The sequence below is a fragment of the Crocodylus siamensis genome, chromosome 11 (assembly GCF_052110815.1).
Source record: "Crocodylus siamensis isolate JL-2025a chromosome 11, ASM5211081v1, whole genome shotgun sequence".
NCBI lineage: Eukaryota > Metazoa > Chordata > Crocodylia > Crocodylidae > Crocodylus > Crocodylus siamensis.
The window spans coordinates 9,263,916-9,284,101 of NC_143405.1; the positions used below are offsets into that span (position 1 = coordinate 9,263,916).

The 20,186-nt window shown below is 46.4% G+C and overlaps 1 protein-coding gene across 2 annotated transcripts in view; it reads left to right on the plus strand.

Moving 5' to 3' along the window:
• The window catches only part of PTGES (prostaglandin E synthase), a 49,080-nt gene extending 29,740 nt beyond the window's left edge, over positions 1 to 19,340 (plus strand). Inside the window, exons 1-3 of one of the 2 annotated variants that reach the window (XM_090021053.1) lie at positions 5,213 to 6,607; positions 9,259 to 9,341; positions 15,205 to 19,340. In XM_090021053.1, the coding sequence (XP_089877179.1) occupies positions 6,500 to 6,607; positions 9,259 to 9,341; positions 15,205 to 15,454 (441 nt within the window). In that variant the 5' untranslated portion in view covers positions 5,213 to 6,499 and the 3' untranslated portion in view covers positions 15,455 to 19,340. Of the gene's footprint in view, positions 1 to 5,212; positions 6,608 to 9,258; positions 9,342 to 15,204 lie in introns of those variants that run through there. The other variant, XM_090021052.1, reaches the window with a different exon arrangement.
• The last annotated feature ends 846 nt before the right edge of the window (positions 19,341 to 20,186 follow it).

Genomic DNA, 20,186 nt, shown 5'->3' on the forward strand with positions numbered 1-20,186 from the left:
CCTGCCCTTTGGGCGGGGGACTGGACTCGATGATCTCCCGAGGTCCCTTCCAGCCCTGATGTCTATGAAATCTATGAAGCAGAAGAAAAGCCAATTTCACTGTCAAGCGAATGTGCGAACATGGCTGAGTGCTACTAGAAAAGGGGCTTGGGGCTGTGAGAAAAGACTTTTTTTTCCTGTGTGTGAGGCTTTCTGCATCCTGGGAAGCAAGACTTTGTAAATAAACTGGAACGTATCAGGAATGCTGGACTCTCAGCCAATCTTTCCGCCTACCCAGAATAATCCAGGAGATCCCTCACAAGTTGGGTCAAAGGGAGTAACAGCTGGGTTAAGGAGATGGATGCAAGGTTATTAAAACCCAGCTCCCTTGCAGGCTTTACCATGCAGCAGCTCTTAGATGGCCAACTGTGGCAGGGGGCTGGAAGGTATACCCCGTTTTCACTCCTGGACATCCACTTTCTAACAAGACCTCTCTTTTAGGCTTTTTCTACACAGGGAGTCTCCGGCATAGCTACAGCAGAATGCTAACCCAACTGTTATTTGATTGCTTCAGATTAAGTGTGATTTTATTTCATGATAATTAGCCACCACCCATAACCAAACAGTTATCTAAACATAAAGGCACTTTGACTTGGGAAGAGAGCATCCTTCCTTGGAGCTATTCCAAGGTGGAGCTTTGGTCTGGTCACCACTGAGCTCTGCTCTGGCCTGCCCCATTATCAGTGCTAATAAAGCTAAAGCAGCCAGGATTTACGAGTGCTCCTTTACCACTAGAGCAGACCTGAAGATGGGTTATTTCTAGTGGGAAGCAATTACTGGTAAAAATAAGAGGGGCTAGTGAAATGAAGTGATGTGATTGGCTAAGATTGTATGTCACACCTGGTGGTTCCTTTATATATATATAATGTACACCTTTAAGGCAGACTTATCTATACCTATGTGCATAGATAGACTTGGAAGGTTGCATAGGTGGCTGGATTGAAATGCATTCAGATAGCTTATGTTAATTCCCTGTGCTACTTGGTATTTGACTCCAAAACACCTGTGGCATCCCAGTGATCCTTTAATAAAGATGAGGCAGTGGTTACTTCCCTCCACACCCTTGCTTCACCAAGCCCCTGAGGGATGTGTCCCAGCTTGTCTGCAGGCTGGTAATGCTGAGCTTCCAGGTGTTGCTGATGCTTTATGAGGGTATTGGTCACCTGGTGAGAGAAGGCCCCAGCAGAGCAGAAAAGGAGCTGTGGACTGGCAAGGAGCTGTTTCTAAAGATCTCTGAGCTAGATAGTTCCCTGGGGTAAGTCGGTGAAGTGAAGTGATGATATTCCTCTGTATACGTCTGGCTCTAAAATCCCATGTTGCATGGCTTATACAATCCCAAAGGAGTTTGCTTGTGGCTGGCACATTCCTGAAGTTTCCTAAACAACCTGAAAGCAGGATGATGACTTGTTTGCTTTGTGGCTCTAAGCCTGAACTGTTTCTTCACTTTGCATAAGCCCCAGCACTTGAACTGAGGCTGGGGGAGATCTCCCTGGTGACTGCAGGGAATGAGTTTGTAATGTCAGGGTGGGAGCTGATGGACTGCTGCCTGCTCATGGGGTTGGGAGACACCTTGCAATAGTCCAGCTGGGCTTGTGATGTCCCCTGGCTCCTCCAGAAGCATTTGTGTTGGAGTTACTCATCACCAGGATCCACCCCAGTTTGTGACCAGCATCAAGTGGCTTCCCTTCCCCAAGCAGACCTGGATAGAATGGGCTTTCAAAGTAGCTCCCTTGATCTGTTGCATGTTGGGTGCTGAGCTCTGGTAAGAACTTGGCTGCAGGTATCCCAATGGGAGATGTGGAATACTTGAACAGCCCTGAGCTTTTCTGAAATATCTGTCTCTGCAAACTACTGGAGGGTGGGGGGGTTAGAATTTTCCCACGTTACCCATCTTCCTAAATGATACTTGCCAGAGATTACCTTTATTTCTGGCCTGCGCGTGCATGCAGACACATACTCTGGACACTGTTTAAAAACAAAACAAAACAGTAAAGACTTTGGATGCTCCTACAAATTAATGTTTAACTCTAAGAAGTAGCCATTCTTCTTCCGGCTGCCGTAATAGCAGTATTTGAGCTGCAAGGGTAATTGCATAGGTCTGATTTGCCTGTTGGCAGACTTTATAGGTCTGGCCGCTGCACGTAGCAATTGTGGGAGGATTGCATGGGTAAATATAATTGTGCAGGGGTGAGGTGGAGGGGAGTCAACCAGTCTGGGCACAGTTCTGTCTTGTCTTGTCCTGACCTGTAACTTCCTTCTTCGTCATGGGGCTGGTGGGGAGTCTGTGAGAGACCTGTAGATAAAGGGTCTCCTTCCCTGTCTGCTCACCCCCTTGGGTGTGTGGAGCACCAGACTTCTATGTGAGCCACAAAATGATGGACATTGCTGGCAGAGAAAGCATCCACTTTCTTCAACCTAGCCAGAAGACATTCACAGACTCATTGTTTCAAAAGGTCACATATTTCAATAAGCTAAAGTAGAGTAAATGTGGCAATGTCCCTGTCTCAGTGAGACTCAGGATGCAGAGGCTCCCTGGAGAAGGGGAGCAAGAAATCATGCTTTTAACAACCACCCCCCTTTCCTTTAACTTTGCCTGTTCCTGCCCGGGCTTAGATCTCGGGGTCGCTTCTCAGCTGTAGCAGGGAAGCCTTATATGAGCCTTGGGGCAGAGAAGCTCTCCCTCAGCTTGCTACTCCTGGTTGGGACCAATGTTCCAAACCTCTTGAATGACTTGATCTGTGCATTGCAGATAACTGACTTTCTGTCTTTTTTTTTTTTTTTCTTGAACACACAGTAGTTGCTGCAGTCTTCTCTGAAAAGTATAGTGATGCTTAAATTCATGCCAGTGCCCTAGAACTGGAAGACTTGGAATGTGTACAGAAATGCTTCATATACATTTTACAGTGCTGTAATTAAGAGCACTTTTTATAGAGCTATGAAGTTAGAGCCTTAAACATGACAGAACTGCGGAGGGGGGGTGGGGCCCAATCTGCAGCCTGTTGGGGCTTCTCCACCGCTCAGATATTTGACCAGTGTACGGACGTTTATTTAAAGCCCTGCAAGTTGCACACTACACATGTAAATCAGGACAAAATATTTTTTTAAATAAAATTAAAGTATGTTATAGTACATGGTTTTTGGGGGCTTTTTTTCTTTTTGTTTTGTTTTGTTTTTTTAGTGTAAGATTTGTTGGGAGGGAAAAAAAACAAAACAAAAAAACAACACCCTTCTGGGGGTAAGGGTAGGGACTTCCTGTGGAAAGGTCAGGGATTAGAGGGTGGGACTTCCAGTCCCAAGTTGGTGATCAGGAGGTGGGGTTACCCTTGCAGCCTTTGACAGCTCGCCAAAACTCATTACGCGGCCCTCCAGCCGAAATATTTGCCCACCCCGTTCCACATCCTACTAGAGATCAATTTCTTGCTGGAGTAGAGAATTTCTTGCTCCCTGGAAAAATGAACTATGTTACAAAATGCAAAATCCTTTGGGTTACTATACAAGAGGGTATAGGAACCTTGTTGCCCCACTTCAAATAAAGTATTTTTCACTAGTTGCACCACTTATTTATAATCAAAATTGTTCTTGCAAAAAAAATGCAGGTCTGGGGACATAGAAGCATCCTTGTGAATTCCTGGAAACTTTGCTAACTTTTATTATAAATGGAAAGGTGGTTGTTTTAGCACTCTTGAAAACACCTCTATAGTCCTGGGTGAAAGTGTTTTCATATTTTAATACTTTAAAAATTAAAATAAAAAAAAATTACACTTGTAAAACTTTGCTTAGAGATGAGTCATTTTAGCTGTTTCAACTTGCTGAAAAATTTTTACTTTCTTTTTGAACCAAAACTTTTTTTTAACTGCCAAGAAACAAAAGTAATTTATTGCTAATAAATGCAGAGCATATAGCACCTGATCCTGCACACTTGGCAGAATTGGAATTTCATCATTGACTTGAAAGTTGGCTGGGTTTTCTTGGTTTCATATCTTATTCTGCCTCTTGATGCCCAAGAGATCTTTTAAACATGCTCCAGCCAGTTTAAGATAAACCTGGATGGATATAGTATCAGACTTCACTAATTTTAAGTTAAATTAGTTTGTTGAACTTCTGTCCCAGATCCTCGCCAGATTCAAGAGCTAAATGCAGACAGTCAGAAAGCCTGAGGCTGAATCAATTTGGTCTTTGCAGGTTAGTCTAATGCTATAAGATGCAGAGATTAAACTGAGAAACAACTAGACAGGCATTCACTTTTGAATCCAAGTGGAAGTGCAGCCACCTGCCTGCAGTGGCTCAAGCTAGGGGGCACATAGCCAGTATGAGCTGTGTGTTCACATCCTCTTGCTGTTCTGAAGTCTCTTGGATTCGCAGTCCACAATCACAGCAACAGGACTCTGCAGGGTTGCTCATCACTTTCTCTTCTTGTTTCCAGGTTCCTCTGGGATTTGTAGTCCACAGTTGCAGCCCACAGTAAACTTTTAGTAGGGTAGGGTAGGGCAGGGCAGGGCAGCTCTGTACTGGATGGGGAGGGAGGAAAGTTTAACCATCCTCTTTGGCCCCAGCCAGGGTTTGCCTGGGGGAGTGGAGGGGGGCAGTCCCTGCTTCCCCCCCCGACCCCCTGCTTTCTCCCTTCTATGCTGGAGCAGACAGCCCAGCCCAGGGATACAAAGTATCTGGGATGCTGGGGGACTCTGATTTAACTTAAACTAGGAAGGGTCTGGGACAGAAGTTCCATAAACTAGTTTGACCCGAATCAGTTAAGTCTGATACTACATTCAATCAGGTTTATCTTAAACCAGTTTCAGCCATTTTGAAACGGTTATGTGCACTGAACTTCTGTACTCTTACAGGTTTAAACCAGTTTCTGATCACTTAAACTGGTTTATGTGTAACTTCTGTCCCTAGCCCAGCTGTCTGCTACAGCAGAGCAGAGATGTGGGCTGTAGAGGTCACCTCCTCCCACCTCTCCCCTCCTCTCCCCTATTTTTACCTATTGCATGGTAGAGTATCTTACGGTGTTCCTGCCTTGTCATGGGTGAGGGTTTGAAGTAGCTATTTTAGTGCTTTTCTGGGAAGTGTTTGCCTCTGAATGCCAGGGACTGGACTCAGTGGTCCAAGAAGCCCCTTGCAGTCCTGTGTATGTTTGAAAGCTAACTAATGGTTAAGGCAGACAAGGTTCTTTGGGTGAATCTGGTATCTTTTATTAGACCAACTTAAATAGTTGGAAAAAAAGGTTAAGCAAGCTTTCAGGTTTAAAAACCCTTTGTCAGGCTGAGGAAGTCTCTGCAGTTGGTGTGTGCTCTTCCTGAATAGAATGAAAAGTAAAGAAGCCAGAGGCTGGGCTGGTCTGCATATGAGATGGGCAGTCAGTGAAGATGTAGATCGAGGAGTTGGTGGGTGAGACTGGAAGGGGAGCGGGGACAGGGAAGGGGGGATGAATAATGGAAAGGTACCTGGGGAGTCGGATGTCAGGCAAGTTATAACATGTCATAAATCCAATGTCTATATTTAGTTGATGATTTTTAGTATCCAGGAGGTTGATGAAGTGAAGTTCATAGGCTCGTCTCTGAGAAGTGTTTTGTAAGTTTCCTTTTGAGGATTAGAACTGAGAGATTGGAGAGAGTGGCTTTCTCATGAGAAGTGTGCTCCCACGGGTAGTTGGATATTCCTGTTTTTGATAGATTTCTGGTGTGCGTTCATTCTGGTGCACAGTTGTTGTTTTGGTCTCTCCCACGTATTTTCCATTGGGGCATTTGGTGCATTGGATAAGAGAGGTTACGTTTCTGGAGGTGCAGCTGTAAGATCTGGAAATGCTGATGGCTCTATTGTGGGGTGCAGTAATTGTGGGGAGGGGGGCGTGTGGAAGTCTGTTGTCAGGCTTTGCATTTCTTGTCATGGCATGGCCTGGATCCATTTGGTGTGTTTTGGGCCTGAGGAAGTTTTGCTTCTGGTGATGAGGTTAACAAGGTTCAGTGCGTGCTTGAAGACTAGGATGGGTGGTTCTGGGAAGATCTCTTTAAGCGTAGGGTCTCTTTCTAGTATGGATTGCACTTGTTTGAGGATTTTCTGTATGGGTCCGAGGAAGGGGTGATATGTCGTAACCAGTGGTGTGCGATTCATGGGGGGTTTTCTTCTGTACTGCAGCAGTTCTTCACGTGGTATCCGGGTGGCTCTTTCAAACATGCAGTCTATCTCTCTGGAGGAGTCTCCTTGTTGGGTGACAGTCTTAAAATTGCTGAGGTGGGAGATGTAGAAAGCAATTCAGCAAATAGAAAGTTTTTTGGGTTGTTCCCCCCCGATTGTCCGGTGCCTCTTAGCTCTCTGTGGGCTGTGACTGGAATACAAGAGGTGCTTTATGCAATTATATAGCCATCCCACTCTTACAGAAACAGTCTCTCAGCTGAAGTAAGTCTCCAGTGGTTGCAGCCGGTATACTAGGACACAGATCTGCTCCCACACTTCCAGAAAAATGATGAAAAATGAGGTGTTTGTGTCCTTTGCTTTCTATAGCACAATCTTGATTTTAAAAATGTATGTCATTGCCATCATTACAGGACAAGTGAGGCTCAGAAAGAAGGTAAGAGATGGCTTTATTTTTGTAACCAGCACACGCGAACTGTCTGGGCTTCCTTAAGTTTCTTGTTTCTTTCCTTTCTTGTTTTGTATTTCTTTAACTCTTTTAAAGGATCAGGCTCAACCCTGTAAACTGACTTGCATTTTGCTTTCAACTTGCTTTGTAGCCTCAGTAAAAGTGTATTTTGTGGGCTCTCCGGTTTTGTTTCTCTCTTTCCATCTAATGTTTATCTTGCAGAATCCTATTCAAAACGGAAACTTGCAGAGCTAAAATGCCAGGTAGGTGAGCTCTTTCCAGAGAGAGGCTCTTTGCTTCTTGGCGCATCAAATAGAGCAGTCTTATTTCTAAAGTCAGAAATAGAAATGCATATAAATTAACTAGGAGTCTATTCTTAGCCTTTTCTAAGACTGACTTTGCTGTATGTGCTTGTGGGAGGGGGATGTGTGCGTCTATGCGCATGCGTCAAGAGACCTTTAAATTCTCAGAGTAATAAAATTGGTCTCAAGACAACTGTTTTGGGACAGGGAGATAAAAAGGAAATATTTTCCCAGTATGGGGGGGAGGGTGGGACATTTAGCCTGGCACACTGACTGAACTCAGTTTGAGCTTAAGCTCATGTTTCTTCCTGAACAAATAATCCAGACTCAACATGCTGGAAGGAAAAAAACTCTGCTATAAACCAGTTAGTTAAAAAAAAAAAAAAAAAAAGATTGGAAACCACTCAAAGGGTGGTCCAGGTTGTATACAAGGCCTCCCTTTGACACTGTGTTGTCAGAAATAGGTGCTCTCAAACTTGCGTCTCAATATAGTTAATGCGTTGAGGTCCCCCCGCCCCCATGGCAGTGTGAACCTCAAACTGTTTCTGACCTGTACAAAGCTCTGCTGAAATCCAGGCTAGTTGTAAGATCAAACTGTTGCTGTTGTGGGCCCTGGTGATTTTTAATTCCTAGAACATGGGTCAAGGCTGATATTAAAAATGTTTTTGGGTGGTTTTTTTTTTTTTTCTTTTTGAGGCTCGTTATTCGTCAGTCTCTGGATCTGACTGTCTTCCTTTGTAGTCTGATTGAGTTCACTTAGTAATTTGGCCAAAGTTTTAAAGTGTTTTGTTTGGGGGGGTTTAATCTTATTTGGTTTTTATTTTTTGTTTTTACTATTTTGTCAGGAAACTATTGTATCTAAATGTTTTAAAATACTGCCTAACTTACAGTAGGCAAAATATTCTCTGCCACTACTGGTACTTGTCTTAGTACCACTGGATCATGCTGTTAAATGGCTCTCTTATTCCCTGGCAGATGGGGCTGCATTTTAACCCTTGGCAAAATGACTTGTGTGTTGGTCACATAGCAGATTGTATGATGGTAAATTTTATGTTCTTGATTCCAATAATAGCTACTTGGAGCTGTCCTGTACTCCCTTACATGGCCTCTGTTTTGAAGACAGTTCTTCTGGAAAGTCTTTCAAAAATCCCTCTAGATATATAGTGGTACAGCACTAGCAGTGTATGCTTTTTCCATTACATGTAACAAATATCCTGGCCGGCTTTTTTGAGGAAAAGGCTATGGAAGTCCTGATGCCTCAATCTATAGAAGAAGAGTTGTCACAAGTGGCTTTGTTTCTTTACCTCTGGGAGTCGCTGCCAATAAGACGATGCAGACATTGCCAACGTATTCCAAATGGAGGCGTCCTCTCAACCAAGTAGCAGCACCTTTTTATATGAGGGTGGATTGCTTTTCCCTTCAGTACTGCATGTAGATAATTGAAAGGATTAATAAGTCTTCTGTAGTAGCCCCCAAATAATTGGGTGGCTAGGGAGAACCTGCAAAAGCATCCATTCCAGTGCCTTCCTGTCCTGCAGAAGACTGAAAGTCTTCATTGTTGGTGCCCTGTGGGTTTAGGCTGGGTCACACAGGTGAAAATGTGACTTTTCTAATGCACCTGCTGCAGCAAGACATGGCTTTGAAAGGCAGTACTGAATCCCCAAAGATATTTCCCTTAGCTGGCGGGAGTACTAGGCGCATTTATCTCTGCGGGCTGACACTGTGAAGGTTGCTACCTGCTTACACACGTGGTTTAGCCTCTTTCAGGTACATTTCCCTTCTATGTCTCAAAAAGCAAAATGCTGGCACCCCAATGAAGCCCATGGCAAAATTCTCATCTGCTTTAATGGGGCTAAGAATTCAGCCCATAAAGTTCTAGAGAATACTGTAAGACTATTGTCCTAGTTACATTAATGGGAAGAACATTCAAATTCCTATTCAGCTTTGAAAGTCCATTGATCCACTGCTTGCGGGCAGTGGATTGCAACTCTGCCTGGGCTCTGGACCACGCTGTCACTGCCGCAAGATCCTGGCCCCAGAGCAGCTCCCTGCCCATCTGCGTGCCCTGCTGGCATGGCTGGGGCCGGCTCCATGGAAACCCTAGCCCTGTGCTGTTACAGCTCTGCTGCTGCGAGGGTCTCCATGGAAACCGGCTGCAGGGACAAGGACAGGGGCTGCTGGGAAATTGAAGTCCGCTGTGGGCCTGATCCAACCTGCAGCCTGGACTTTGCCTGCCCCTCCTTTAAAGTGTTGCAGAAACTTCACTGCCTTTGCTTCCTTCCTTCCCCGGTGGAACATGTTGCCTCATGTCTCTGATCTGGGAATTTTGTCTTGCAGGCTTTTGCCAACCCAGAGGATGCCCTGAGGAATGGAGGGTTGCAGTACTACCGAGATGATCCGGATGTGGAGCGGTGCCGCAGGCAAGTACTGTACTGGTGAATTCCCCCGCTGAGAACATGGCTGGAATTCTGCCTGTGCAGCCAGACAGCCCAGGCAGCTGCTTAGTAAACAAATGCAAATATAGGGCCCCTCTTTAATTCAGCAATTATCTGCAGGGATTGACTGGCTACTGACAAGAGCCTGAAGGCAGAATCCTATCAAGGACATGATGTTAAATAGGGTCTGTCCTGTGCTGCCTGAAACCACAAGGTTCATGCTTGGAATTCAAAAGTCATTAGCCCAAAGCATCTTATTATAACTTGGATCCTAAGAACCAGTTTTCATGGTCTCCTGGATTCCTATGGAAATGCCAGAGCTAGGGTGACCACCTCTTCAAAATGGAAAGTTGAGACAAGTGCCTGCCTCTCCTTGCTGCCCCCTCCTCTCCCTCCCAGCAGGGGCATGGCTGTAGCAGAGCAGGGGCAGATGTGGGCTCCCCACTGTGTACCCCCTGCCTACCCAACAGCAGTGGGGGGCACAGCTCCATGCCACTGGCCCCACTGCTGCTGGGCAGGCAGGGAGTGCCTTGCCACAGTGGCATGAGGCTCCTGGGGGTAGGGCAGCAAGGTGGGAGCCCTGAGCCCTCAGTGGGCAGCCTACATCCAGCCCCCCCATGCTCAAATTTTTTGGCGGGTACGTGTCCTCCCCCATGCCCCCCCGAGTGCCCACAGTGGTGAGGAGCTGCTCATAATTCCATCTTGCTCCCTGTTCTGGCTGGGCAGCTCCCCCAGCCCCTGCCCCACTCTCTCCCTCCCTGTGGGGACCTCAATCTACCCTGTTCCCCCCCATAGTCTTATCTGCAGGAAGCTGCTCTTCACAATGCCTGGCTGGTTTCCCAGCCGTATGCATGTGACATCTCCGGCATCCGGTTCCCAGCAGCTCCAAGCAGCTTGCAAGGAGAAACCCACTGCTTCCCAGATCCAGATCCCTGTCGCATACTGCAAGTCTGAGAGAAGTGCTGTTCTGGAGTCATGCTGTGCAGGACTGGAACTTGAAGTTCCCATTTTGGGACTGTCCCACCCAACTGGGGACAGGGGGCCACCCTAACCAGAGCTCCCCACACTCAGCTGTAACAGAACCCTATCTGCAACCCCTGACATCTATCATGAACAAACAGCTTGTGTCTGCCCCAGTGTTGGTTGCGCTGAAACTTTGGCAATGAGGTGATGACCAGGATGGAATCGGGCCTGGGAAGGAACAGCTTGTGTGTTACTGATGGGCATCTCTACAGCTCCCCCAGACAGATCTAGGTACTGCTGCAGTACAACCTATCCCACGTGCTCCTTGTGCCTCAAAATGGATGTAGCGTAGCCACCTCCAGGGCACCTCTGGCTGCGTGCCAGTAAGATGGAATTTTTGGTGCTCACCCAAGGCTACATTGCATCTGCTTCAGGGCATTGTGCAAGGAGCTAGCATACTGTGCTTTGCTGGGCAGTGCCTAGCACTGTCTGGACATGGTGGAGACATGCCTTGAATGTCTGTTGTTGCTCTCCATAGGTGTGAACTAAATTGAACCTTTTGCCTGAGTTCACTTGACTTGCACTTTTGTATAGGTGACCTGCAAAGATAGAAGGCTAGAGGCTGTAGTTCTACAAGGGTTAAAAGCATCCTGATGATAATCCGGTGTTGCAACTCTAGGCTATGTCCTCAAAGGCAAAACATGCAGTGTTTGCATTGCCTGGCTAGATAGTGCTCCTTTTAATTCTAGTCTTGCAGTAAAATGCTAATGTAGATAAGGTTCATTAGCCTTTATAGTGTAATAGCTGGGCAAGCTCAGCTGTGGAGATAAGGGTCAGTAGCTTTTATGTTGAGTTAGCAGCTAGGCAAGCTCAAGGGTGGGTGGTGGTGTAAGGTTGACATGAATAAAGTTACCTTCTCTCCTCTCCACTGGGGTTTTTACAAAGAGACCTATTGCAAGAAAACTCTTTTGCTCAAACTCCCCATTTTTGGCAACAAGAACAAGCAGATGTTGGTGCAAGGCTGTATTAGCTGGTCAGATCCCAGAGGGATCCTAAGGTTTGGAATAACTGTTTTAAAACAAGTGTCTTATCTTGTTTCTATCTAATCGAATGAAGGTAAAGCAGGACTACTTTCCTCAAGACAACAAGGAGGGAAAATGCGGGGTAAGACTGAAAAGCACAACTTGTACAGATTCCGGAAAAGGGCTATAAAAGCGTCATGGAAAAGAGCCTTACAAGAAGGTGTCCAACTGTGTATTAGTCTTGGCCTTTAAAGTTTTTCTGGTTTTGGGGGTGGTTTTTTGTCTCTTCACTTTGCTGACGTTTCTCTGAGGAATCTCTGCTGGCGTAGCTCTGGGTCCTTATTTTTTTTTAAAGAGAAACTGATTGCTGACTGGCTAAGAGCTAGAAGGCACCAAGCAGCCCCTGTTTCTCCTTCGGTGCCTTCCAACACATCAGAGGATTAGGTCAGACGGAAACCATGCTCATGACAAAGTGGTGAAATGTCTTGGCTGTGGTCGTCTTTGCTGCAAAAGGCAAAGCTGACTCTGGAATGTGAGCAGAGGACTGAGGGTTTGACTTTCATGCCTGTTGCAGTGAAAGTACAGAGTGGGCGAGTACGTGCTCCCTTTACCCAGCATTTTGGGACAGAATCCCTACAGTCAGTCCATAGGGAGGATGAGGAACACCCTGATGTGGTGCAGCTACAGCAGATTTCTGCTCTCCTGCCATGCTTAAATAGTGTTGCTACTGGGCTACCGCTCCCAGCATGTGGTGTGGTCTGATTGCGCTGGCGTGCAAAGCAGGTTGCTCTGGATTTAGGTTGGGAAGGAATTTAGTCTGGGCTGAGCCAACTGGGCAGGCACCATGGAAATGATGCAGCGGATAAGGGACATAGGAAGCGAGCATTTTTAATACTGAGTCACGTAGGTGGGTGGGGGGAGAAGACATGACTTTTAGATGATCAAATTGCGATTTTAAAAACAAACAGGCTCAGGGGACTGCCTTTTCTGCAGGAAATGGCTTAGGTGAAGTGTTTGGCCACGGGCTGTGGTTGCTCTGTTTATATACTACTTAGTTTACAGGTCTGGCACATGGAGGGAGACGGGAAATGACTGGTTGCTGTGGAAACTTAAACAGATCATGTACTGAACTTGCTAATGGGGTACACTGATTGGAACCAGCTGCCGAGTGCCGGAGGCTTCCACATCGCAGCCCTGCGGATCAGGATTGCGTTTTCCTGCAGTGAGTGTCCAGGCTGGGGGAGAAGCCAGGCACAATTGAGCCAAGTTTGAAAGAAACCATTACAATTAAGTCTTTTTCTAACTTCCAAGTTATCTTAGAAACTGGTTGAAAACTTTCTGATGGGACCCATTTTAGGGACTACAAGATGCCCCCCTCCCCTTGACAGACCTATGTCATTTATCAAAGGTTTCATGGGAAACTGTCCAAACATTTTGCCTTTAAGCTTGGAACACCTCCTATCTAGTGAAAATTTGGATTTTTTTTTTTTTCTTCAACCAATACTTATTTGTATACATGGCCCCAGTATGGCTTGAGACCCCATTGAGATGGGCACTAGACAACACAACAACAAAAAATGGTCCGTGCCCCTGAGGCTTTACAGTCTAGGAAAAGTCTTGTAGGCTACTATCCAGGTTGTAGCTGTATTGGTCTAAAGCAGGAGTTTTCAACCTTTTTTGGATCAGTGTACCTCCAGTGGCTAAATGTGGAGCAGGGCTGGGAGAGGTGGCACGTGCAGCCAAATGCAAAGCAGTATGCGATTGTCCCCTGTGTCTGGGCAGGTAGCTTCTGCAGCAGTGCAGGATGGTGCATGGTGGTGCTCTGTCCCTTCCTGCCCATGCATACCCCCTAGGTCCACCTTTGCGTACCCCCAGTTGACGACCCCCGTTTAGAAGCAAAAGGAATCGGAACTCATGGTAGATATACGAACTTTCATTTCTATCTAGGAGAACTTTTTACAATCCTTTCTCCAATGCCTGAAAAAGGGTGCTTTTGCCTGGAAGCTTGCAAATAAAGAATTAAAAAAAAAAGTCTACTTGGTCTAAAAAGATATCACCTCTACCACAAGTTCTGATACTATGCCCCTTGTTCATGGGGTATAGGAGGAAGAGTATTTTTAACAGTGACCTGCAGACTCATGAGTCAAGGGATGAGTTTTATGTCTATTTTCACTCTTTCTTGAGGGGAGTTAGGGAAAGACGCTCTCTTTTTAGCACTAGAACTTGGGTCTTGCCTATGTTCTTCCATAAACCAAATTATCTATGGATCATAAAGAAGCCAAGTGGCACAAACTAACAGACTTTCTAAAAGGAAGATGGGCCTGAATCTTCTGGGTTTCCAGCATCCCTGACATGAGTGAGGAGGCTTTGATTGGGTTTGGTCAATAATGGGTGGTGAGCCCAGAAAGAGGCATGTGTTTCTAGAGGATGTGCAGTGTCACATCCTCAGAGGGTTTAAAGGTAGAAGTATAAAACTGAAGCTGTTTTGAATTCTGAGTCTGCATGGAGCAGCAAACTGCATATTTCTATCCCTCTACATACCACCAGCCTGAGCTCAAACAAAAGCTGTATTTGATTAGCATTACATGGCAAACATGCTGGGACTCTTTAGAAAGAAGAGTGGAATGTCTTGTGTGCCCAGGGACAAAGACGCACAAAAGGGAAACAATGTGGGGAAAGCTGATCCCAGGCTCTTCTGCCGAGTACAGTAGAGTAGAGGCGAACAGGCACATCCCACACGTGGATCTCTGGGGAGAAGGGGAGAGATCTCTATTGCCCCACATGAACTCTAGCCTGCAGTCTAGTAAGGGAGCCTGTGCTGAACTTAATTGTTTGGGGATGCAGGGGCCTAACACAACCAGGTGTTGTTTTCTCCGTGAACTGCAATGAGAGTTGATGGTGATCACCACCTTACAGGATTGTGGTACAGAGCCCTCCCCCCGCCCCCCTCAATTGTGCCAGAAGTACAAAGGGTCACAATCTTGACCAGTGTCTTAAATCTAACTTTGTGTAATTATGCAGAACTGGAAGCACTGCCTGTATAGAAAACTGACTGATAGTTCATATTATAAACTCCTTTCTTTCACATTGAGAGAATGAGCTGGGGACGTGGGGGTGAGGGGGCTGGACCCAAGGAAGCGTGTGGGTTTGAAGAGTTGAAAACAAAATTTAGTGAAAATGTTGTGGTCTGTTGTGTGGTTTACGGTGGGTTTGTTTCCCTCTAACGCTTCACAGGACATTTGAAAATAACCCAGCAGGAGTCAGTCTTGCTCCCATAATGGGTATCTGTTGATGGTGAGAATAGATTTCATCAAGGATGCTGTTCTTGCCAGGCTCTGGGAAGCACTGCTGTGCTTGGTAACAGACCCTCCATGATGGAGGGAGAGCTTTCTTGAAAGAGTGGGTCTCGACATAAGCTCTAAAATCAGTTGCACTTCATATTAGTGTGTGGTTTGGGGGGGAGGAGTGTCTTTAATTCTCCCCCAACCCTTACTTCTTCAGCACCAAAATGACACCTAGATGCAAAAATCAGGTGCTGAACTTCCATTGAAATCCAGCTGAAGCTGGGCATCTAACTGCCTCTAAAAATCCTGGCTATTCTTTCTTGATTTGCTTGCTTATTCTGAACTAGGAGTTAGTCAGAGGCATTCTGCTTAATGCCAAGGCATCTATCTGCTTTGACACCTATGCTGGCAGGTTTCAATGAGGGAGTCCTACCCAGACATCCTGTTTTAGAAAGGTAGGGACTGAAATATGTACTGTCTGGTACGGAGGGGTGGGAAGAAGAAATGGGAGAGTTAGTCAGGCAGGGTGGACTCCAGGGCAGTCCCATAAGCTTGAATTGTCCTACCTCTGTTTTTCAGGGCTCATCGCAACGACATGGAGAACATCTTCCCCTTCCTCTTCCTTGGGGCCATTTACTCCATGCTGGACCCCAGTCCTACTGTGGCCAGGATCCACTTCCTGATCTTCCTCGTGGGGCGGATTATCCATACTGTGGCCTACCTCCTGAAGCTGAAAGCCCCCACACGCTCAGTGGCGTATAGTGTGGCCCAGATGCCCTGCTTCTCCATGGCACTGCAGATCCTCTTTGCAATTGTAACGCGCTGGTAACATCAAATGTAATCGGATGACACTCTAACATGGCTTAGAAAGATATGTCTGGGACTTTCTCAAGGCATGGACTAATTTGTCCTTCCTCCTGCTGTCACTTCACTGTGGAGTGGTCTCCCAGATGAACAGATCACACCAGTTATTTGGAGCCTCGCTGTGCTTGCATGTGTATGGATCAGGCTGCAGAAGTTGGACTACACAAAGGTGGGCGCTCTGCATCCAGTCAGATAATGCAAAGCTGAGATGAAACTGGTATCATTCTGGGTCATGTGTTTTTTTTTGTTTTGTTTGTTTTTTCTGGGGGTCTTTTTTATGGCTTCTCATTGATGATATGGGAGTAAACACTGGAGATGGGACAAGTTCTGTTTCTTCACCTGGAGAAGAGCATCCTAGCTTTCTCAGTTCCACCAGGGAGTGGAGAAGAAGACTGTACAAGGCCTAGAGACAGAATGTGAAACTGAACCAGAAAGGGTGAATAAGCGGCCTGGACTCATCTCCTGGAGATGGAGAGAGAAAAATCTCGCAGACTAAGTCACCAAATCAGTGGGGCAATCCATGTCTCCTTTTCTGTACACTTGCTTAGAAGTGAAAGCAAAACTGAGAATCAGCTGGGGCTTTCTCTAAAACTTCCCTCCGCAAACCTTGTGTGTCTTAATCTAAGATGGAGATGCTGTCTTGTAACTTTTTCTCCAGCTAAACGGCAGAGCATCCCTGGGAAGTAAAATTACAAGCCTTAACTTTACTAAATCCATGGTAGCATAGCAGAGCCAAAGATCACCCCCAGCGATAAGCAACCTTTGCTCTCTCTTCTACATCCTTCCATGAAGTGCACTGCTTCCTGTTCTGTGCTAGGAAAAATTAGCTAAGTTTTTGTGTAGCTTTGCACCTGCACCTTAACTGAGGTACCAAGGGAGCATCATACAGGTTCTGCAGCTCCCTTGAACTCAGAGCAGAGGGATCTGTGCGATCAGCAGTTACTCCAAAATGAACTGGCTCGGCTCTAGCTCCTCTTCTTAAGAAAAACAGGTTGCTATCTTTAAAGGCCATCTCTTTTTCTGGTCTCTTGTTACATCCAGTAGTGCTATAATAGGGCTTGTACCAGGCAAGGAGATTAAGACATGGTTATCCTAAACTAAAAGCAAGCTTATTGAACCCTATCAGGTAAACTGAAGCATTTTCAGCAGTTTAAAATTCAGAATTGTAGCTAGTCAAAGCAAATGCTCACCACCCCCAGATATAATGACCATGATGTCACTGGATGGCCTGTCCATGAAGTTTTGTCCAAGGTCCTCAATTCCTTCATCTGAGCTAATCTTGGATCTCAGACCATATCTTTCAGGACTAGGTTCCAAAGGGTACGCTCTCTCTTGCCTCCTTGTATACTAAGGCTGTGCCAAGCTTTGGGTTGTGACTTGATTTGGAGGAGATTTGGCCCAATTCAGTGGCCGAATCTCCAAATCTGAATTGAATCGGGGGACCAATAAAAAGCTCTGAATTGGTTTCAAAGCTCTCTGGATCTTCGGAGAAGCAGAAGCTCTTCAGAGAGCTTTGATTTGGGCAGTCCCCAGTGGCTGCAGCAGGGAGTTGGGCACAGACTTAGAGCTAGTAAGTAGGGGGCAGGGGAGGGGACCATGGAGCGGACCCCTTCCAGGCCCCATCCCCACCCCACCATGGCTGCCCCATCTGGACCCAGCTCCTGGTGCTTTAAAAAAAAGCCCCTACTCACTGGGTGCTGCTGGGTGTGTGTGTGTGTGTGTGGTGGGGGTGATCCCTGCTGCTCCCCACTGCCTGATGCTGTGTGGGGGGCTCTCCCAGCTGCCCTGCCCACCCCAGGTCCAGCCCTTCAAGGAAAAAAAAATTGGGGGGGGAGGCAGGGGAAACCCCTGAGCTCACCAGCTCCTGTAGTGGCCTTGGGGCTTCTGGGGGCCTGTGGCAGAGCCCCTCATGCGGTGGGGGGCAGTGGGGATCGCCCCCCACCTGGCAACACCTGGTGAATTGGGGCTTTTTTCCAAAGTGCTGGGAGCTGGGCCAGGTGGGGCTGGGAGAGCAGGCGGGGGATGGGCCTGGGTAATTCGGAGATTCAGCAGCAGCCAAATCCTCCGAATCGGATTCTGCCAAATCAGTCTGGGACAGTGATTCGAATTGCTGTCCCCCTGAATAAGACGAATCTGAAGCAAATACTAGCCGCTTCACACAGGCGTATTGTATACCATATAGCTTGCACTTATTAATACATAAGTAGCTTAAGCTTTCCTTCTAATGCATATTAATAATCTTGCTTCTGTTTGCTATATATGGTTACCTTTTTAACTGGAATTTTCTCTTCTGAGGTGATCTTCTCATTCTTAAGTGGGGGTAGGCTTCGCTCTGACTGGTCCTCCTTTGCCCAGACTATTCAATTTAGTTAGCCAACTTCCCAATTTTTTTTTTCATTTGAAGTCGGGGGGGGGGGGCAGCATTTCTCCATCTGCTCCTTTTCACTGGGTGCAAGTCTCAACCACAATTCAAGCTAAGCACACAGCTTGAGCTAAGCCCAAAGGTCAAACCCAGGTCTGAAGGGCCCTGGGTCCCAACCGTGTCTTGCTGACATCTCTGTGTAACAGTGTAATCCACCTAACGAAAACCATAGACATCAGCTGCCTGATAAGGGTGAATAAATGAACCTCCTAGGCACATCAAGCTAGTCTCCTGGGATGTTAGTGAAGACCTGTTTAGCCATGGAAGCCCTATTTGTATGGTCAGAAAGTGTCTCTACAGAAGGAGAGAGCCCTGTCTGAGTTCCTCTTTCCCTGTGTGTTTCTCTAGACTGAACAGCATACTACTAGTCAGGAAATTCACTGCAACTTGGTTCTTACCCATTCCCTCATTCCTCCAAAATGGGGCGAATGCTAAATAGTGTGTTAATGTCAGGAGGATCAATTAGTGTTTCCAGACATCATTGAAAATAAGTGTGTGGGAAGGAGGAAGGGAGAGTTCATCAAACTGCTGGGCCAGGAGCTGCTATGAGAGTTTCCCTGACAGTGCAGGAGAAGGATGGGTGGATATTAATAGGAGACAACATGGACATCTCCTAGCTGGGAACAGAACAGCACAAGCCATACCATTTCACCTGGTTTCTTCTGTTGAGAAGCTCTCCATAGTGGCAAGGAGTCTCATCAACTATGAGTTAGCCAGGTGGTGAAAGAAGGTGGTAGAAGCAGCTCCAGAAGCAACCTAATAAGCAAATGCCACCTCTTTTTCCCAGCAGGCAGCTTGGAGGGTTCTTGAAAAAACACCAAGGAAGCTGGAAGTAGTGTAAAAGGATCTGACTTCAGGTTTCTCCCTTCTCAACGGTCAAGTTGTGGCCTCAAACCAGAGGCTACTTACCTGTGACTCCCTATATCAAGGCTTTACTTTGTCCATGCTGTAGCCTAGAGGTATGATTTCTAGTCTGTGTAGCCATATCTGGGCTAGCTTTTTTAAAAATCAGTTGTGCTGTCATTGGTACTTGAGCTCAAGAGATTAAAGGTCTCCCAGGTACGTTGATCACATCTCTGGGTTTGAGTAGATCAGTTCTTCCCCTGGCTGAAGGTCAGATCCGTGGCAGGGTTCCATTCCTTGGTGCAGGGAGGTCCAGCCAACCTTGCGTTCCTCATGCCATCTCAAAGGTCTGTCCAGCACTGAAACTAAAGGCATTGAAAGTCTTGCTCACTATGCACATGTGAGCCTGTAACCTGCGCCTTTGTCATTTAATAAACTTACCTGGGGGTTCTTGTGTCTCAACTTTGTATGGTACATGTGGCCCAATGAAGGACCTGCAACCTATGTACATTTGTCTCCCTCCTTGTATATACAACATGGGTAAGTAGTCTGTATTCCTAATAAAAACAGTCTTACCTGTTCTCTCCTTTTTTTGTACTGTTCTTCTGCTTTGATATAGGTCTCTATGAATCACATGAATGCCCACAGTGTTCTTCTGGGAAGGCTTGCTATTTGCAAAGCAATCTAACACACTTGGAAGAAAGCAGACTGCTGATGCATGTAAAGGCCAGGTGGTCACTGAAGTGTGGCTCCTGCCAGCTTCAATGCAATGGTGGCCTCTTAAAGGAGCTCTCTTCCCCTTATGCTTCTTGATACTGTTCCTGTTTTTCTGGCAGAGCCATAGCCCTAATGTGGCCACTTTTGGCACAAAGTTGCTACTGACTGTTGCATCTTTCTTTAGAATCAGGTGAGATTCCTTTATCCTTTAGGATGGGGTGTTCTTCAGGTGTGAGAGTTGGGCCTAGGAAATGTAAGTAATTTCTCTCTTCCTATGGCAAACAAGGGGCAGGCAGGAGCTGGTTCAAACTCTTCTCCACCAGCTGCTGCCACCCACAGAGCTGGAGATGGCATGTAGGCGGTCTGGAAGACAGGAGGGTTCAGATAAGGGGTAATAGTTTTTTCCAGCTGGACTGGGAGCTCTGATCTCTGTCTCCTATTAGAAATGAATTCCAGGTAGAAACATTTGTCCCTCTCCTCTACTACTACCACCATATATATAATATTCTCTCTCTCTCCCCTTTAACTTATCTGTTTCAGGGATGGGCAAACTGAATCTGTTTTAGCTGATGTCTGTGTTCAGTCCTGTCCCACAAAAACACGTGTGACTTTGGCAGCCGGGAGTGTTGGCTAAAACTGAGATCTTGGCCCATTTGGTTCACAAGGCTGCTACCAGGATTGTCTGGGGGGAGAGCTAGTAGCTGAAATGTGTACA